Source organism: Bubalus bubalis, chromosome 11 (assembly GCF_019923935.1).
Source record: "Bubalus bubalis isolate 160015118507 breed Murrah chromosome 11, NDDB_SH_1, whole genome shotgun sequence".
NCBI lineage: Eukaryota > Metazoa > Chordata > Mammalia > Artiodactyla > Bovidae > Bubalus > Bubalus bubalis.
The window spans coordinates 58,561,985-58,583,536 of NC_059167.1; the positions used below are offsets into that span (position 1 = coordinate 58,561,985).

The 21,552-nt window shown below is 40.3% G+C and overlaps 1 protein-coding gene across 5 annotated transcripts in view; it reads right to left on the reverse strand.

Annotated features, from left to right (window-relative positions):
- GNG2 (G protein subunit gamma 2) overlaps positions 1-21,552 on the reverse strand; it is a 129,151-nt gene that overhangs the window by 53,883 nt on the left and 53,716 nt on the right. Inside the window, exon 3 of one of the 5 annotated variants that reach the window (XM_044925121.2) lies at positions 5,984-6,116. The exons of the other annotated variants lie outside the window; for them this stretch is intronic. Within the exon in view, the coding sequence (XP_044781056.2) occupies positions 6,081-6,116 (36 nt within the window). The 3' untranslated portion in view covers positions 5,984-6,080. Of the gene's footprint in view, positions 1-5,983; positions 6,117-21,552 lie in introns of those variants that run through there. 5 annotated transcript variants of the gene reach the window in all.

Consider the following 21,552-nt stretch of genomic DNA (forward strand, 5'->3'; position numbering starts at 1 on the left):
CCCCTCTGGAAAACAAAATAAGTACTAACAAAACCCTGGTTCATCATACCTGTGTTGGGGACACTGTGATTCAATCATGAATAATAAAACACTAAAGTACACAAAATAATAAGAGTAATTTTTCTCTAGCTAATCAATGCAAAGCACTGACAGCATGCTCAGTACACGAGTACACAAGTGGCCCAAGTCATACACTTAAATGAAATGGCCCAAGTGAAAGCGAGAAAGGCACGGAACTTAATTCAAGTATGTGACAAAAGCTCATAAGAGAAGCAGAAAACAAAGATGCCAACGGTCTTCTCCAGCTTTGGAAATGAACTGATAATTGATCCTTGGCCACATACGTGATCAAGACAAACTGAACCAGTGGAACTGCAATTCGAGCCAGTGACACGAAGAATCAGACCCTCCTGACTTTGGAGTTCTAATATTGTTTACTGTTACTTATCCAATGGCAGCTGGGTCTTAATGGAACCAGAGACCCTGACTGACACAAGAAAATCTGAATAAGAAGACTTTTAATACTATAAAATTGGGAAAAGGGATCAGAGAAGAGTGGTGATTATAATTTAACATGACCTCAGCACCGAATAAGCAACAGACATTTGATCTCAGACATAATTATTTCCCATATTGCTGAACTGACTGGTCACTCAGAATTATCTGATCAAATGGAACCACTAATGGTCAGAGGAGACAAAAAATGAGCCCAGCAGAGCTGCGGAAGGAGAGAAGATTCTTCTCTTCATTAACAGCCCAAGGAAAGGAATCAGATGAAGTATGTTTGGCCACTTGACCCAATTCAGAGAGCGTATCTGTCTCTACCAGCTGCCTCTTTCTGCATGGAGAAGACCTTGTGAAAGGTGCCCACACATTGAGTTACTGATCAGACCATGAGTTAAAAGAATGAGCCTGAAAACAGAGAAATACAGACATCTGGCACTTATATCCAAGTGTTTTCTCAAATGGATTATTATCTTTTGGTGATTTTAATACCAAGACTATTATAGTGAAAAGTGAAAATGCATGTTGCCAAGTCATGTCCAACTCTTTTGTGACCTCATGGACTGTAGACCGCCAGGCTCCTCTCTCCATGGGATTTCCCAGGCAAGAATACTGTAGTGGGCAGCATTTCCTTCTCCAGGGGATCCTCCCAAACCAGGGATCGAATCCAGGTCTCCTGTATTGCAAGTGGATTCCTTACTCTCTGAGCCACCAGGGAAGACCTGTTATAATTATTACAACTATCATAAATGTTAGTCTAATTTTTATTGACTTAAAAATCATATCAATAGTTGATGAAGGGTAACAAAAGTAACCATTCAAAAAATCAGAATCTCTAACAAGGATCAGCACTGGAGTCACCGTGTTCCTGTGTCAAAGACCATTTTTGGTCAGTCATATACTGGAACATGAAACTTTGGCCTACATATCTGCCTACTACACCCAACCCCCCACCATTAGTCCAAAGTTCATTCTAGAGTCAGATATAAACCTTCTGTTGTTATCCTAACATAGGAATCTGCTGCTGCTGCTAAGTCGCTTCAGTCATGTCCGACTCTGTGAGACCCCACAGACGGCAGCCCACTAGGCTCCTCTGTCCCTGGGATTCTCCAGGCAAGAATACTGGAGTGGGTTGCCATTTCCTTCTCCAATGCATGAAAGTGAAAAGTGAAAGTGAAGTTGCTCAGTTGTGCCCGACTCTTAGCAACCCCATGGACTGCAGCCCACCAGGCTCCTCCATCCATGGGATTTTCCAGGCAAGAATACTGGAGTGGGGTGCCATTATCTTCTCTGACATAGCAATCTACTTCTGCCTATAATTTCTATGACTTGTTTAGAAGGGAAGAGATGGGATATTTTTAAAAGTTAAGATCTAAAATCCACTATTTTGCTTTGCTCTTCATGATTTTTCTCTAAATAAACTTAAATGCGGTGAGTGAAGCAAAGTGTCAGAAGCAAACATAAGGTCAAACTGAGGATTTCAGAAGATTTGGAAGACAGCAAAACAACCCAGTATAACTTATCATGGCCAACAGCAGATCTAAGAGCTCACTAAATATGAACAGATCACTTTTTTAAAAATGGCATTTTCATTCTCAATGTTCCGAGATCTCTGTTCTTCTCAAACCCTCATTTAGCTTCCAAAATAAAAACACAACCTGTCACTTCCTTGGATCCTTTCCCTTTTGGGCTCTACTCTGTCCTCACCTCTCCAAGTATAATTAAGGCTTTTGATAAGAGAATTTGCATAAGAGAATTTGAGCAGCAGGCCCCAAGAAAGGCGTGTCCTCTGCACTTTCTCTGCAATGGCCATGCCACCTGTTGGAAGTACAGGGAGACATGGAACCCATCCAGGTTTAAAGTCACACTACTATCTTTCAGTTGGATCTTTTGCCCTATATTCACTGGTTGAGTTTCTTAAACATTCAGCCCCAGTTTTGTCATCTGTAAAATGGAAATATGAAAGTATCTAGTTCTTAGGGTTGCTGTGAGGTTAAAATAAGATGAGTCATGTTTGCACGGTGCTAGTATAGTGCCCCAAACACAGTACATGTTTAACAACCTCTGGTTGTTCTTGTGAACACCAGGGAGGAGAGACAGGCTGCACCAGCAGAGGTAGACAAGAGCATTCCTTATTTTGAAAGCTAAGTGGGGCTAGTGTTGACCATTTATAGTTTGGGCAGATCCTTGCTGTGAGAAATATTATACTCAGAACTCCATGGTCTGTGTCTTGGGGTTGTCTAATAATTGAAGGTAAGTATCATCTAAGGACTTTTTCCTCTATAGTGACTTGGGCCATCAGGGGCTCTTCTGACCTCAAGTTCCCGATGCTGAACCACAGAGCAGAACCTTGTTCTGACATTTACTCATCTCTTTCTTCTTCCTTCTCTCTCCTGATATGTGATCATTTCAAATACTGAAGTCATTCACTGAGGTAACACTATAGACCTGATCTTCTTAGATGGCTTATATTTCAAAATTTCCTCCCCCTACACAGTTCTTCTTCATCTAGTAACTAATACATTAGTAAAATGTATTACTAAGTATAATGATGGGCCACTGATCTCGACTAAAATTATTCATAGGGATGACTGATATTTAAGTAGTACTTCATCATTGACAAGAGGCCTTCCATGTACATTATGTCATTTTGACTTCGTAGCTGTCTGGGATGGCAAAGCAGATGCCATCATTCTCATTTTCAGACTAGGAAACTAGGGTTTAAATGAATGAACTGATTTCCTCTAGTTCATGAAACTGTTAAGTGGACCCTACGTTAGGAACTTGGGGCTTCTGGGTTGGTCTGTGAAGTGAATCAGGACAGAAAGCTGGTGTTTAAAGTAATTCAAAATGGGTTAAAGATCTAAATGTAAGACCAGAAACTATAAAACTCCGAGAGGAGAACATAGGCAAAACACTCTCCGACATAAATCACAGCAGGATCCTCTATGATCCACCTCCCAGAATATTGGAAATAAAAGCAAAAATAAACAAATGGGACCTAATTAAAATTAAAAGCTTCTGCACAACAAAGGAAAACTATAAGCAAGGTGAAAAGACAGCCGTCAGAATGGGATAAAATAATAGCAAATGAAGCAACTGACAAACAACTAATCTCAAAAATACACAAGCAACTCCTGCAGTTCAATTCCAGAAAAATAAACGACTCAATCAAAAAATGGGCCAAAGAACGAAACAGACATTTCTCCAAAGAAGACATACAGATGGCTGACAAACACATGAAAAGATGCCCAACATCACTCTTTATCAGAGAAATGCAAATCAAAACCACAATGAGGTACCATTTCATGCCAGTCAGAATGGCTGCTATCGAAAAGTCTACAAGTAATAAATGCTGGAGAGGGTATGGAGAAAAGGGAACCCTCATACACTGTTGATGGGAATGCAAACTAGTACAGCCACTATGGAGAACAGTGTGGAGATTCATTAAAAAACTGGAAATAGAACTGCCTTATGACTCAGCAATCCCACTACTGGGCATACACACCAAGGAAACCAGAATTGAAAGAGACACGTGTACCCCAATGTTCATCGCAGCACTGTTTATAATAGCCAGGACACGGAAGCAACCTAGATGCCCATCAGCAGATGAATGGATAAGAAAGCTGTGGTACATATACACAATGGAGTATTACTCAGCCATTAAAAAGAATACATTTGAATCAGTTCTAATGAGGTGATGAAACTGGAGCCTATTATACAGAGTGAAGTAAGCCAGAGAGAAAAACACCAATACAGTATACTAATGCATATACATGGAATTTAGAAAGGTGGTAATGATAACCCTGTATGTGAGACAGCAAAAGAGACACAGATGTATAGAACAGTCTTTTGGACTCTGTGGGAGAGGAAGAGGGTGGGATGATTTGGGAGAATAGCATTAAAACATGTATAATATCATATATGAAACGAATTGCCAGTCCAGGATGGGGAACACGTGTACACCCGTGGCAGACTCATGTTGATGTACGGCAAAACCAATACAATACTGTAAAGTAACTTGCCTCCAATTAAAATAAATAAATTTATATTAAAAAAATAAAGTAATTCAACATAGTGAAACAAAGATATGAAGGAACAAACTGTGAATAAAGAGATTTTTAAAAAGAGAAACCTGAAAAGGCTATAGAATGTGTAATTACAGAATGAAGGTGGGGCTGGGGGTTTAACTAGCTTTGAGTAGAGAATCTTTCTCATTTTTGCTGCCCAGTGTCTCAGGGTATCTGCTGGGGTTGAGAGAAAAGAAGAAATCTGTGTCCCTAAAAATCTCGGCCTTTTCTTCTACAAGCCAGGGTTACATTCCATTTTTATCTTAAAGTCTCATCCATTTTGCATTCTATTCCATGTTTAATATAAAATTTAAAAAAATAAGATAGAGTGAAACTTTTACCATATTAATCCTGGTACATGGTTGCATTCTCTCAGTTTATAAAGGTGCTATGAAATTCAGTTGGAGTCCTAAATACAAATGTTATTTCATTTAAATCTAAAACATACATATAATATATAAATATATTTTAAATGTTTACATATTTTACATATCATAAAATTTATATATTTATGTTTTAAATACAGATACAAAATATATATTTATCAATATAGAATGGAAAAATGAAAATATGTATACATATGTATTGTATATATACGAAAAAAAGTAAAACTATTTGATTTCACAGCTTCCAAAAAAATGTTGTGAGTCAGTAAAACCAACCATCTCTTTACCCCCACAGTTCAGATTCAAGGTCTGGACTGTGTGATGACCTCTATGTAATTCTAACCTAAGACCCAAGACCAAGAGGGAACTCTCTCAGAATAGCTTTGCCTCACTTGGGGCACCACCCTGATGGTTCCAACAGGAAATGTCACAGACTGGTTTAGCAGGGTACCACTTTGCAGACCTGCAACAGAAAGAAACCTTAGGTTCCAACCATTTTCTACTTAATACCTATTATTTTCTCTGATCGGTTGTTATTTTTAAGTAAGGCATTTTATGAAAAATAAAGTCACTCTGTACTCGGGAAATCATTAAAGCAAGTTATTTGGTAGAAAGGACTGCCTCGCTCAGGAAACGTGCATTGGTCTGTTTAAAGGCAGAGCTCCTAGGGCTGCTCTGGGAGGGCGTCTGCAGGGTGGCATGCACCCTTCCCTCCTCCTCCCCTGGCGCAGTCTTGGATGGAAATTAGCAGTTGCAGCCTGTGACTAGGCTCCATTGAGCTGTCCCACCCGCGGCTGCTCAGGAAGCACAGACCAGCAAACAGAATGAAAGGGGCCTTTATAAATTGGAGTCGGTTATTTCTTAAGCAGACTCTCACATAAAGACTTTTTTGTTTCTTACTCTTTAGGAAAAACTGAGCTCCTTGTGAACAGTCTTTGGAGAGGGAGGAGAAACTGAAGATGGGGAGGAGGCTCATCAGAGATGCTACGCGACTGGGGATGATGGAGGGGCAGTGGGAAGTACCAGAGGCTTTTCTGAGTAAATGTTCCCGTGTCTGGTGGCTGGTTGGGAGTGGGGTCCTGGTGCGTGGTCAGGGCTAAGAGGTGTTGGCAGGTCACAATCACTCAGGGTCTTTTCCCCAGAAAAGGGTCGGTCTCTGCAAGGAACAATAAAGAGGAACCCTTGTGCCCTGATTTCCAGAAAAATGTCAGGCAACTAGTTTTTCTCTAAGTAGAGTTAATTATCTTTTTTTTCTTTGCTTTTTATCTAAAAAACTGCATTTTCCCCCCCTGCTGTGCCACACAGTATCTTAGTTCCCAACCCGGGATCCAACTCTTACCCCATGTAGTGGAAGGGCAGAGTCTTAACCACTGGACCACCAGGAAAGCTACTACATATTAAATTTTACAAGATTCACAAACAATTTTCTTCCCATCATGCTATCCTAGTTTTTCCCTTTTTACTAAAGAAGCAAGATCTTCTAAACCAGCAGTCCCCAACCTTTTTGGCACCAGGGACCAGTTTTGAGGAAGACAGTTTTTCCATGGACTGGGGTCAGGGGGATGGCTTTCGGACGATTCAAGTGGATTACATTTATTGAGCACTTTATTTCGATTATTATTACATCAGTCCCACCTCAGGTCATCAGGCATTAGACTCCAGAGGTGGGAACCCCTGTTCTAAACTATTTTGGCTATCTCTCAATCTAAGGAATATGTAGGAAAAGGCTGTGTAGAGTTTTACAATTGCCTTATTTGGCTGTCACATGATTATACACATATGCACACAGGAAAAAAGATATATACAAGCTATCAATTTATTCTTTATTAATTAAACAATTCATAAAAATTCAGGTACCAACTGAATCCAGGTAGTATTTATGAAAATAGAACAAAGAAAAAATGATACGATTTCAGAGATTTAAAAGCACGAAGAAATGAGGAGAAAATGATGCTGCTTATTACAGCTCTGCATTAGCTTCATTAACACAGAATCGGCAGCAGACAGAAGTCAGCTAAAGTTAGTGCTTATAATTTTTAAATGAACTTTTTTGTGATTTGAAAACTCCTTCCCAAGTTCAATTAATGAGGTCTCATTAAGTTGCTTAAAAGAAAAAAAAACTCATTGCCTTAAAAGAATCCACATCTCAGCACCTTTGGTCCTGGCATTTATCTCTGCTGCCTTATGGTACTGGCTGCACTGTGCGTGTGACAGAATTATGAAGCAAGCACTTTACTATCCTGTAATAGCCCATTCCCAGAGACTTAATTATCTTCATGTGTCCTAAGAAAGAAGAGGCCCTATGGGCATCCAACAGAGCATTCTATGGTTATAGCCCCTCCTCCAGCAATAAGCAATTGCCCCTTTAAACCATGCTGAAACAAAGGGAGGTGTGATAGGAATAGAGGAAATGTGAATCTTGGAACCTACACACTGTTCTGTTTATATGTTTGCTCCAGTGTCTTGAGCATTCTGCCTCTATTAGAGTCTCATCCTTTAGAGATAACTTTCTTTCAGAGGATATTGATAATAGCAACACTCTTATTAAGCACTTACTATGAGGCAGCACTGCTCTAAGTTCTTAATTCATAGAGCCCTGCTGTGCGGTAGGTACTAATATTATCTTCCAGTTTTGGAAATGAATGCACAGAGAAGTTAAGAACCTTATTTGAGCTCACAGCCAGTAGGTGACAGAGCTGGTATTTAAATTCTTACAATCTGGTTTCTGAGTCTGTACTAAATTATATACTATACTATATAGTTTTTCAAGACTTTGGATCTAAAAGACTTCAGAAATTATCTCATTTTAATTCTCTCATTTTATAGAAGAAAGAATGAGATTCAGTGAAGTTAGGAGACTTATCTTAACTTAGGGACATACAGAAAATTCAGCAAAGTCCACAGCACAACCAACATCACTCCAATCCTAATGAAATTTGTACATACTGTTCTCTTCTCTCCCTGCCTCCTCCCTGATCCTTAGTAGAATTTAGGTCTTCCTAAGGAGCTAGGAAGACCAACTCATTGGAAAAGTCCCTGATGCTGGGAAAGACTGAGGGCAGAAGGAGAAGAGGGTGTCAGAGGATAAGATGGCTGGATGGCGTCCCTGATGCAATTGACATGAAATTGGGCAAACTCCAGGAGATGGTGAGGGACACAGAGGCCTGGTGTGCTGCAGTCTGTGGGGTCACAAAGAGCTGGACACGAATGGGCAACTAAACAACAACAACAAGGAGCTAGGTGTCCTTCTCAAGATTCCGCATTGCCTTTCATGTTTCCATGACCCCAACAATCGTGTTTCATCAGGCCTCTGTAAATTCATTGTATTTTGGTTAAGAAAGATCAATATTGGCAGTAACACAGGAAAAATTCACTATTGAGGCATTCTTGGTATCTTTCATTGTCAAATAGGATGAAAGGAAGAAAATACTAAGAACCATTCAAGGGAGACTATTCTAAGAGCTCAAAATCCTAATGCTCACCTGTCTTCCTATTGTATATCAGGGCACCCTGTTACCATCCTTCTGAGGATTTCTGTATCACAATTTGTAAATATATATACACACACACATACAGTTGTGTTTTTATTTTCTGCCTCCCCAGCTAGACTTTAAGCTCCATGAGGACAGGGGCTTTATCTGTTTTTTATTTGCCTATAAATGTCTAGAACCTGGTATATAGGTGTCCAATTAATATTTGTTAAATGAACATACAACGAAAACTCAGCAACAGTTTTAAAAGATAACATTAGGCTGCTCCATATTTTGCCTAAGAGACATCTGTTTTTCAAGGCCTGTTACCTTTACCCAGTCAATGGACCGCATCCATTCCCTAAGGCTGAACATGTTCTAACAGTCAAAGTCTTAAGTAGCAGAGGCCTAGTTGGCTCACAAATCTATCTTTCATTCACAGTCCAGGAACCCACTGAGTGCAACTGGCTATACTGTTAAGCCTCAATCATCAAACTAAGTAGAAGGAAAGACCAGTCTAAAACATCTAAGTCATGGGATATACTGGGGGGGAAATGTATAACTGACCATTGAATAGCTTGAGGCTTGGGGAGAAACCCTCCTCACAGTTGAAAAATTGAGTATAACTTATAGTCACCCCTTCCTACACATGGTTCCTCTGCATTCACAGCTTCAAATCTGAGGATTCAAACAATCACAGATCATGCAGTACTGTAGTATTTACTATAAAAAAAATCTTCTTATAATTGGATCCATGTAGTCTGAACCCACATTGTTCAAGGGTCAACTGTATTACTTTTAAGTTTCAGGGTAACTTAAAGTATGTTAGCAGAGTTTTCTGCTAGATATTTCTCTGAAGACCTGCTTCAAAGACCAGATAAAATAACTTGTGTTTGGTATGTTCACTCTTTATATGGAAAGTGCTGTTTCAAAAGACCTTAAGGATCTTCAAAAATACATTATTCTTTTAATATTTTAAATGTTACTCCTACAATCTTGCTTACACATTACTGCATTATAATCACTTGCATTATTATCCACAAAGAAAAGCTTTGCTGAGTAAAATTAAATGTCAATACAGTCACTATCTGAAATGAAACCAACTATCAATTAATGGAATTTAAATTAACAAAGCTTTTACTCTAGCTGAATTATAAAAAGTTTTCTAACTTCTATTTCCTTAATGATGATATATAAGAATTTCTCCAAAAGATAACGCCTTGTTTTTTAACTCTTCCACAATGAAGACAACGTAGTCAAACAAGCAGCATTAATTTTGTGCGTAAGTAACCAATCTGCTTTAGTTTCTATTCTATAGCTGGATCTGAGTAAAAGCCGTCTCATTTTTGTGCAATATGTGTTAGTACATTTCTTTAGTTACTTATTTTGAAAAGTGTAAGTTATTGGAAAGTGAAAGTGTGAAACTGAAAGTCGCTCAGTTGTGTCCAACTCTTTGCAATCCCACAGACTGTACAGTCCGTGGAATTCTCCAGGCCAGAATACGGGAGTGGGTAGCTCTTCCCTTCTCCAGGGCATCTTCCCAACCCAGGGATTACCCAGGTCTCCTGTATTGCAGGTGGATTCTTTTCCAGCTGAGCTACAAGGAAAGCCCAAATTATAGGAAAGAGAGTCTACAAAACATTAGGTAAGCACTCTCTCATGGTGACCCTGCCAAAGATGAGCAATTGCTTTTATTTTTAGAAACTACCTTTGACTTGCTATACAGCAGAAAGTAACTGCTGCTGCTGCTAAGTCACTTCACTCGTGTCCAACTCTGTGTGACCCCATAGACGGCAGCCCACCAGGCTTCCCCGTCCCTGGGATTCTCCAGGCAAGAACACTGGAGTGGGTTGCCATTTCCTTCTCCAATGCATGAAAGTGAAAAGTGAAAGTGAAGTTGCTTAGTTGTGTCCGACTCTAGCGACCCCATGGACTGCAGCCTACCAGGCTCCTCTGTCCATGGGATTTTCTAGGCAAAAGTACTGGAGTGGGGTGCCATTGCCTTCTCTGGCAGAAAGTAACATGACACTGTAAATCAACTATAGTCCAATAAAAATGCAGTAAAAAATATAAAAAATATCAAGAAAAGAAAATACCATTGAATTAGTTGGGATGGGTAGATATTTTAAAAATTTAGACTCATTCCTTAGCCTCATCTCATCCAGGTGGAACTGAAAAGTCTGCTCTCTTTTTAAAATGAAGACAGGAGTCAACTTTATATTTTTAAAAGTGCTCTCTCCTGGGACTTACGTTTACATGGGAACTACTGAGCAGCAGCACTGGCTGAAAGCTGCTCTGTGCAGAGATAGTGCAGCTCTTTACCAACGTGTACGACCACATTTGGATGATACGGCCAAATCTTACTAGGTCACAACCTTGGCAGCTGCCTTTGACACCGTCAAATAAAAATGCTTTGGGGATCACTTCTATCCCACTGTATCCAGCTGTTTTCCCCATCACTTCTGGCTCATTACCCTGTAGCTTCAGTCTTCTTTCCTTTTCTGGAGAGAAAAGTGGGGCCTGGTTGTTAGTTTTTAATATAGTGTGTCTGATGATAAATAAATGATCAAAAATCCAGATTTGCTTTTGATTGAAATACATATGGCTAAATTGCTCAATGGTATGGTTCTGGTTTTTGTTTTATAGCCTGACTTTGACTTTCCGGGAACAAGAAAACACCCTTGATTAATTCTAAATGCCTTTCATTAGAGAACATTCAGTACATGCAAGATTTATACCATTCTCTGGATGTTAAGTGGGCTTCCCCAGTGGCTCAGCGGTAAAAGAATCCACCTGCAATGCAGGAGCCACAGGAGACGTGGGTTCAATTTCTGGATCGGGAAGATCCCCTGGAGGAGGGCATGGCGACCCACTCCAGTATTCTTAGACAGAGGAGCCTGGCCAATTTTAAGTAATAAAAAAGACACAATTCTAATAAACTCAGCACCAGGTTAGATTTCTGGCTCTAACCCCATAGAATATGTTGTGTCTTGCAGGAAGATGCCAGAGGATGTTGCAGTATGAAGGAAACCAACCACATCATTGCCATCCAACAAATGGGATGCAATTTTCTTGTGCTTTCCTCCTGGGGCTTAGCAAGTACATTTCTGGAAAAATCAATCCTTCTCCATCACTCTTCCTGGCAGTGGCTGGGTTTTGCTGGGAAGTGTTGCTACTGCTGGTATTTTGACTCCAGAACATTTGGGGACTGTTTTCACTTTTGATGGAAGAAACTTCAGAAAGGCAGTATCATTTTGAAAGAGAGAGGGATTAGCTGAAGTTGCATTCACATGCCAAAGGGGTACCAAAGGCTTAAGGAAATCCATTAGACCATGCCTTCCCTAGCCACCCCCTCTTCCTTTCTAGCTACCAACTGCTCTTTGGTTTTTAGAAAATACATTTGTGTAAGTGAAAATCTGCCTTACTCTCGGCAGACTCTGCCTACCTATTACCCAAGTAGCCCTGGACAAATGTAGCAGTGTATATAAAATCAGATCTCCAGCAATGGGTAAGGTCTGAAATAGATTTTGCTCCTTAAGCCTCATGAGCAGGGAACACCTGGGGCATCCAGGTAATGTTCCCTGCATCCTTCCCATTTGGCTGGGCCTTTTGCCTGGCCTCAACCCCCAATGGACTCACCTTCCTTCCTGAATCTTAATAAATGCTATTAGATAGGAAGCTGGAGAAAGAAATGGCAACCCACTCCAGTATTCTTGCCTGGAGAATCCCGTGGAGAGAGGAGCCTGGTGGGCTACTGTCCATGGGGTCACACAGAGTCAGACGCAACTGAAGAGACTTAGCAGCAGCAGCAGCAGATAGGAAGCAGCTTTCAAGCTGGCAGATGGGCCTGGAACCTCGACACAATTCACTACCTGACATCCCCGGTTCATCGCATGGCACCCCGGGATACCTACACCAACTTGACTGTGGCCCAAGGCACCCTGCCTGCCCCCACCACACAGCAGGAAGCTGGGTCTCCCTGGGTCCCCCTCCTATGCTCTTGGCTTTCTCCTCTATCACCAACCTCTGATGAAGCTGCACTAGCTACAAATCCTGTTCTCCCAGGGGAATGTGTTTAATTTGATTAATTTCCATTTCTTTCTTTTTCAGAATTATTTTGGTGGTAAAATTTTAGCACTCTAAGATGTTACAACATTGGTATCCTGGAGACTGAAATAACAGCACAGAATAGGTCCTTGTGGGAAGCCAACATGCAAATTTTCCTACCATGTTCTGCCAACGGGGCACTATTCTCAGCTATTCCATACATCTTTGGGGGCAAATAATGGAGACATTCCAGCGCCCACTCAATCTCTGTGTTTTTTTCTGTCTAAAATAATAATAGAGCTAAAACATGGCTTTCTAGCTAAAATTCGTCTTTTATTAAACACTATCAGCTACCACTCAACACAAGGAACTTACATATAGAAATAAAGTGATTATGTAGATAGAAGGATGTCTGATTTCATTAACTCAGTCATTCTTTATTCATTTGATGCCTACTCTCTGTAGTATGTTGTATAGTAGAGAACAAAGAAATAAACAGGAAGAGTTCCTGTTCTCAAGGAATTTATCTTTGAGGTTGAGTTTTATATTCCCTCTTACAGCTCCACTGTATCCTTTATATTTCTAATGCCTCCTTTAAAAATGACAGTAATTATAGGTTATTCTTACAATAAATACTGTTGTTCCTTGTCACCTACTGTCACACATCCAGGCGAATGGAAAAGCCCAGAGGTGGAGTTCTGCAGTGTGTTCCTACCTGAGAAAAAGAGTATAGCATTTGGTTCCAAAGTTCTAAGAACATGACCTTTATTTCACAAATGCATGCAAAAATGATTAATCCATACTAAGTATATGTTCCTTTCAAAGAACTAATTCAGAACAATGTGAATTTTTCCAAATAGCACTTCATCACAAAACATTTTAGAAAAATATTAATATTTTTTCAGGAGAAATCATATTAAGGGTCTAACATTCATAGAAAGTTTTTTTCCCAATACAAATATCACTTTAATCTAGCTAGGAAGGAAGGCATTGGCAAGGACTGGAGCTTGCGTGAAGAGTGGTGTGAGCCCCACCCCATAGTGACAAGTCTACTGCAGAAGAGAACAGGCAGCTGTTAATGTATCATACTTACCCATTTCCCCCTAGTTTTCCATTTATCCCAGGATTAATTTGTTTTCCTGCTGCTTCTCTAAATCCCCCCATATCCTGAGAGCAACTTAGATATCTTCTGTGAATTCAGCTATGCTCTTTGTTCTTTTCATTTTATTTGAGGCAGTAGCAGTTTACAAGGAACAAAACACATTATAAGTCAGTCATAATTGCTACACTCAAATGCTTCCTTTTCCCTCATAATGGAGCAGAGGCACATTAAGATAAAACATAAATTTGCCTTTCTTACCCATAAGCTAGTTAACAGCTTTGACAAGGCTCTTTTCCTTTAAGGATGAGGTCCTTATTCTAAGAAAAGAACAAAGATGAAAGGGAGCATAGGGAACAGATCACTGAACTGATTAATATACTTCAAGTTCTAAACATGGTCAACGTTTCTGAATAGCTGAGGCACAACAGTGAGTACTTTCCAGAGTTGCATAGTTTTCTGACAAGGCAAAGCAAACTCGTAAATAGGAAGAAATGCCCCTGAAGTTAAACCCAAGGGAGAAATCATGAAGTGATAGGCTTTTTGGCACTTCTTGATGGCAGAGGGCAAGGAAGTGAGCCATGACAGGAAGCCATGGGTATCTTTTGTCCATTTCCCCTGTCTTACTGAAAGAGCTTCCGATCATACTATCTTCAGCTTTCTTCCAAATCTATGAATATGTGAGTGACTCTGGTCAATATTAAATTCCAAATGAAACCTGAATTACACTTAGAAAAAATCCCCAAACCAATATTCAGATAAAGTATGATCAAGCTAACTAACCAGTGGGAATCTGTCCAACAAATTTCATCTGCCAGGAGTAACATTTCTCTCTGTTACTGGACGCACCAGATCACAGCTACAAAGGAGCTCTCTTAAACTCCTTTATTTAGGTATTCCATTTACAAATGAATGAATGAGTGAGTGATAAGCACCTGAAGTACATTAATCACATAGTCTATTTAAAGCTTTAGCTACATAAAAACTGAGGACATCTCATTATTTTCAAATAGTGTTACATGGGGCTCAGCACCCAAGATGATTCACCAAACTTCCTGTCAAAACAGTTTCCATTTATTCGAATTTCTTCTCCATCCTGGGCATCCTAAGCAGGAAGGATTCTTCAAGAAGATTCAAGGAGACTCATCACACACGCTAGTAAACTAATGCTCAAAATTCTCCAAGCCAGGCTTCAGCAGTACATGAACCGTGAACTTCCTTCCAGATGTTCAAGCCAGTTTTAGAAAAGGCAGAAGAACCAGAGATCAAATTGCCAACATCCGCTGGATCATGGAATAAGCAAGAGAATTCCAGAAAAAACATCTATTTCTGCTTTATTGACTATGCCAAAGCCTTTGACTGTGTGGATTACAGTAAACTCTGGAAAATTCTGAAAGAGATGGGAATACCAGACCACCTGACCTGCCTCTTGAGAAACCTATATGCAGGTCAGGAAGCAACAGTTAGAACTGGACATGGGACCACAGACTTGTTCCAAATAGGAAAAGGAGTACATCAAGACTGTATATTGTCACCCTGCTAATTTAACTTATATGCAGAGTACATCATGAGAAATGCTAGGCTGGAAGAAGCACAAGCTGGAATCAAGATTGCTGGGAGAAATATCAATAACCTCAGATTTGCAGATATGCAGATGACACCACCCTTATGGCAGAAAGTGAAGAGGAACTAAAAAGCCTCTTGTTTAAAGTGAAAGAGGAGAGTGAAAAAGTTGGCTTAAAACTCAACATTCAGAAAACTAAGATCTTGGCATCTGGTCCCATCACTTCATGGCAAACAGATGGGGAAACAGTGGAAACAGTGTCAGACTTTATTTTTTTGGGCTCCAAAATCACTGCAGATGGTGATTGCAGCCATGAAATTAAAAGACACTTACTCCTTGGAAGGAAAGTTATGACCAACCTAGATAGTACATTGAAAAGCAGAGACATTACTTTGCCAACAAAGGTCCGTCTAGTCAAGGCTATGGTTTTTCCAGTGGTCATGTATGGATGTGAGAGTTGGACTGTGAAGAAAGTTGAGCGCCGAAGAATTGATGCTTTTGAACTGTGGTGTTGGAGAAGACTCTTTGAGAGTCCCTTGGACTGCAAGGAGATCCAACCAGCCCATTCTAAAGGAGATCAGTCCTGGGTGTTCATTGGAAGGACTGATGCTAAAGCTGAAACTCCAATACTTCAGCCACCTCATGCAAAGAGTTGACTCATTGGAAAAGACTCTGATGCTGGGAAGGATTGGGGGCAGGAGGAGAAGGGGACGACAAAGGATGAGATGGCTGGATGGCATCACTGACTCAATGAACATGAGTTTGGGTGAATTCCGGGAGTTGGTGATGGATAAGGAGGCCTGGTGTGCTGCAATTTATGGGGTCACAAAGAGTCGGACACGACTGAGCGACTGAACTGAACTTATGGTCACTGAGGTCAGTGTTTCTTTATCCACATCTCTTTGGGCCTACCGAAGCTGTCTAGGATGACAATCCTCTTCCATTTTACCTTGATCTGATATCTATTTCTTGTTGCCCAATGACCCCTATGCAATGATGCTGCCATATCTGCTGCCATATCTAGAGGCATTCCAGCCTCTAGCTGGAATAAGAGTGGAGACAGACACAGAGAAGAGCAAACATGGAACCACTACATCCTCAAGAAACGATGGCAACTTAGATACCTTCTGCCAAAGTATATAAAAAAGCAAGCAAGCGAAACCCTGAACAAAAACAAAAAGCTTTGAACCTTATACTCAAAACAGTGACTCCCAGTATTAAGCACACAATTGAAAATTCCTACGCAAACATAACTCAAATAGATCTACTAAATATGGCAAATTGGGTAAAAATTTGAAATTGGGCCAGAATTTTGTGAGTCCCTTATAAAATTCATTCATAGAAATTAAAAATAAATCATTCGGCTATTGGTAGACATGACATGGGCCTAGGGATGAAAATATGTTTGTCAAGAAACTAAATGAATTATTGGCACTGGTCTTTATTGAGGAAACCACTGGGGAGATTCAATCTGAAAATAATCTTGGGAAAGAGAAATGCTTGAGCGATTCAGTCAAACAGTGGTCAATGTACATAACATTCTTGACCGGACTGACTAATTGCATCTAGAGAAGTTACCAGGCCAAGATGGTTCTACTCAAGAGTTTTAAAGAGAAAGTAAGGGTGAAATTGTGTAGCTAATGGCCAAAGCACCATTGAAATCAGTAAATGTGAAAAACGCCTCAAAATTCGGCAAATTTTTAAGGTGGTTAAAACTCCTAATATTAAAAGTATGCAGAAAGTCATAGAAGGTTTATTTATCAACTCCTGTTAAGACACTGGACAGACTCTCTGGAAATTTCTCATTTTAATTTCTGAATAAAAGAGATACATTCCACTTGATGTGGTGGTTATTAATAGTGGTAATTATAGAAAACAAGTTACATAGAAACTTGTGGATAGTTATAGAAACTTGTGGATAGCTTCCATGTAACTACATAGAAAACAAAAGAGATACTATTAATACCTATATGACATTTCTTTTTCATATAATACCAACTTTTTCCTGATTATAAAATAGTACATGTCACTTGAAAAAAAATTTGAAAAATTCAGAGAGGTTTAATATGAAAAATATAAAAAGCATCTTTAATCCTACCACATAGAGATAAATTTTTAATGACATTCTTTCCATTGTTTTTCATATATTTGAAATGAAACACATCAATGAAAAAATATTTCATATATACGTGCAAAATTTTTATTGTTGTTGGATCAGTTTCAAGGGCATATGGAAGGCCTGGATCTTAATATTAGACTTAAAAATGTTACTTAAAGGTTGTAAACTTCACTCCACAGAAATTTACAGCTCTGCAGCAGTACTAACAGCCATGAAACTCATCTCTCTATTTGGAGTACCTCTTTTCCATCTGTTGCTTCCCTTCCCTACAGCCTTTCTAGGTCTCTGCTCGTCCTGTGGATGACAGGAGAAAAGATCACCAAACCCTGTATCACATTTCCATTGTACAGATCCCATCAGTAGTAACTGTGGTTTTACATTCTTCCCTTAAACTTTACTTTTATATGTGTCTATTTCCCCCCAACTTTAAAAGTTTAATGGAAGCACAGCTGACTTACAATGTTGCATTACTTTCCAGTGTACAGCAGAGAGATTTAGCTACACACACACAGATATATATTTTCTAGATTCCTTTTCCCTTATAGGTTATTACAAATATTGATTATAGTTCCCTTTGCTACACAGTAAGTCCTTGTTGTGTTATCTATTTTATATATAATAGTATATATGTCATATGTTAATTCCAAATTCTTAATTTATCACTCCCCACCTTTTCTCCTTGGTAACTGTAAGCCTGTTTTCTATGTCCATGGGTCTACTTCTGTTTTGTATTGTATAGAAGTTCAATTGTGTAATTTTTTTTACATTCCACATATAAGCAATACTATACGATATCCCAACTTATTTTTTTAAATTGGAAACATACAGAAAAGTTGAAAGAATAAAACCATATACCATCCACCTAGATTTAACAACTGTCACTTCTGCCTTCTCTGCCTCCCTACCCACCACGTGAAAGTAGACAGCAGATATCAGACGGCTCTATGTCTGAACATTTCAGCAGCAGCATCCCTTTGAAAGCAAAACTCTTAAGATTACAGGTTAAGCAAACTCCCAGCAGAGTGAATGAACTTTAGCAGTTTTATCTAAATATTTATTTTAGCCTTTCCTAGGCCATCTCCCACCTCAGGGAAAAAAAACAAAACCAAGCCAAGTATCTGAGATACAGACTGCAGCAAGATATCTGATGTAAGACTCTTGGGAAGAACTGCCCATATGATGTTCCCCTGTGTGGCAACTTTGGCCTTATACTACAACTCTGACATATTAGAAGAAAGAATCTATGTGGTAACGCTGCAGGGAAAAACTCTTCTCTAGAATGTCAGATTTGGTCAATTTTGCAATTCTGTTCTGAGAATTTCACTCCTGGCTAATGAAAGGGGACATGACTCAATCCACAAAAGGGGCTCTGCCCTGGCCATGGTGGCAGGAGCCCCTGGACAGACCCTTGGCAGCCTTCACTAATCTGGGCAGCTGTAGCAACAGCAGAAAGGGACAGTCTCTCCCTCACCTAGGTGAGCTCGGGAGGTTTCAGGGAGGGTGTAACACTCTCAAGTCATACTTGGTATTTAGTCTGACCCACTAGAATTAAGAGATTTAGGGGTAGGGGGTGAAGAGGGCCAGAGGTGTGGTGGTGGAGGGCAGAGAGGCTCACAGAGCTGCCCAAGGGAATTTAGTACTCTCACCTTCCTCTTCTGGCCATTTCTGCCCTATTTCCCCCATCCTTTCTTACCCCTCTCCCAATAATAATGAAAGCTAAAGTTTATACACAGCCAAGAGCCAATGTGGCAAAGTGGTTAAGAATCTGAGCAGTGATCCAAGCCAGGATTTGAGCTCAGACGGTGGATCTCCCAGGCCACACACACTTGGTTGTTCAGTTCTGTGACTTCCCAGGTCAGGGCACAGGGACACCAAGGTAATGCTCAGGGACTATTCCATTTCCTGCCCCATAACAGAATTTTCTCACTTATTGTCCCCACCCTAAACATACACATGTGCACAAGTTTTAAAAAAGCCTGACATTACAGGCATGACACCATGAAAGCAGCAAATCAAGCCATGGGATACTTTTTGTCTTGTGTGTTTACAGAAGCTGAAGCTGACCAGTTTGCTGAACAGCACTGACAGGCCCCTAGCGCAGTTCCCAAGCCCCCGACCATATTCCCTTCTCACCCCTCATCCACATCGCTGGACCAACCCTGAAGCTAGGTGTTCTCAACCTTACACCTCTTTGTTACATAATGACTCAGAACTGACTCGAGTGGCAGTCATGCATTTCAGAAGTTCAAGAACTAGAGGCCAAAGGGAGGGAAAGTAGGTTGTTCTGGAAGCTCTGCCAGTTAATTCCATGTAGACAGGTGACCCATATTATGTCAATTAAGTGCTGCTTTAGAGGCATGCTGCAGTAGGCTTTTTAAAACATGGAGTGTCCTAAGGTTACGTGGAGTTGGATTAAGGTTTGCTGAATGCACTAGGGCCTTTCCTCTGTAATTCAATTAACAGAATTAAAGATGGACTTTGGTTGGAATCCTCCCAGGCGGCTGAAAGGCAAAGTGGGGCGCAGACTTTTAAGTCCATGAGGGTAGAAAGGAGGGCCCTGGTAAGTCTGCTCTTCCCCTGCAGTGAATGCAATGAGCAGTAGGGTGTCCTAGCCCAACAGTGCTCTGTCTACAAAGCCAAGGTGGTTAATGAGGAGAAGGACGGGCATGGCTAAGGATGCTGTTGGGGCCTTCTTATCCCAGTGACATCTCTCCTGTCCAGTCCAATGTCCATCATTCCCCTCTAATCCTTGTGTCTGCCTCTTTGAACATTTCCAAATTCTGAATTTCTTTTTTCAAACTGCTTCTTCTAGAGAGATGTATAGGCCCTGCATGACCTGGCCCCGGGACCCATTCTAATCTCATCTCTCGCTATGCCCCCACTGGCCTTTTATAGTTTCTCAAACAGCCAAAGGCCTTCCCACCTCAAGGCCTTTGCAGCTATGCTTTTTGTTACTTTGTTTTCTGTCTAGCAGTCAACCCTACTGACCTCAACTCATCTTTTAGATTTCCACCTCCCTGGCTTATTCCTAGACAGAATTACAGTTTGTAACTGAATTTGGAATTATTTGATCATTGTCCATCTTCTTCACTAGACTGACAGTTCCATGTTGATGCCTGTTTTGGATCACAGTTATATACCCAGAGACTATGTGGGTTACTCAATAGGTATTATTTGTTGAATGAACCCATGAATCAATGAATGAATGGTCTCTTCAACTAATGAGAAACATTAACCTCAACTTACACATTAGTGGCTGGTATCAATGAATTACTTTTCTCAGATAATTTGATTTCAAGGTGTCAAGCAAAGTGATAGTGAGGTTTTCAGCAGGAATGGAGGCAGGCTGTTGACGAGAACTGGGGAAGCTGCTTTCTGTAACACTCTTCTCGTCTACTCTATTCCTGTCCTCACCGATGCACAGACACCTGAAGATGTCAGAGTTATCTCAGCAAGGGATACACATTCCCAGTGTGCATACTCAAGGTGCAGAAGCCAAACTCGGGTTCCGGATCTATGTGCAGACGGGTTTTGCTACCTGGGGACAAGCCATTCATGGCTCCTCTTCACTCTCCCTGATGGTTGCCCTGGACTCACTGCAGGCCTTTATCCTTTCTGTCAGACTTCTCTGCCAAATGAAACACCTTCCTCAAAATCACTGCAAAGTACAGCAAAGGGAAATAGGGCAGACATTAGAAGGCAGGGGTTTTGTTACCATTAGAAAGAGTGTAAGTACACTGTTTTCAGCGGACAACTCAGTGGTATCTACTAAATTTTTAATGCACATACCTTTTTACTCATGAATTCACTTTGAAATTTTACCCTGAAGAATTCTTACACAGCATGCAAAGATATGGGATTCACAGGTGGTAAAGTGGCAAAGAATCCACCTGCCAGTACAGCAGATGTGAGAGATGCAGGTTGATCCCTGTGTTGGGAAGATCCCCTGGAGAAGGAAATGGCAACTCACCCCAGTATTCTTGCCTGGAAAATTCCATGGACAGAGAAGCCTGGCAGACTATAGTCCACGGGGTCACAAAGAATCAGACACAACTGAGCAACTGAGCACACATGTACACATGCAAAGATATATTACAAACATGATTCATATTTCATCAAAAGATGAGAGAAAAACAACTGTCCAACAGTAGGAAATGGTTAGATAATCTGATACAGTTATCCTATTACGATCATTCAATAAAATATTATGCAGCTAGTAAAAATAATGAATTTGTATCTTAATGTTGAAAGAGATTTACAAAATACTATTAAGTGAAAAAAGTCTTTAAAATA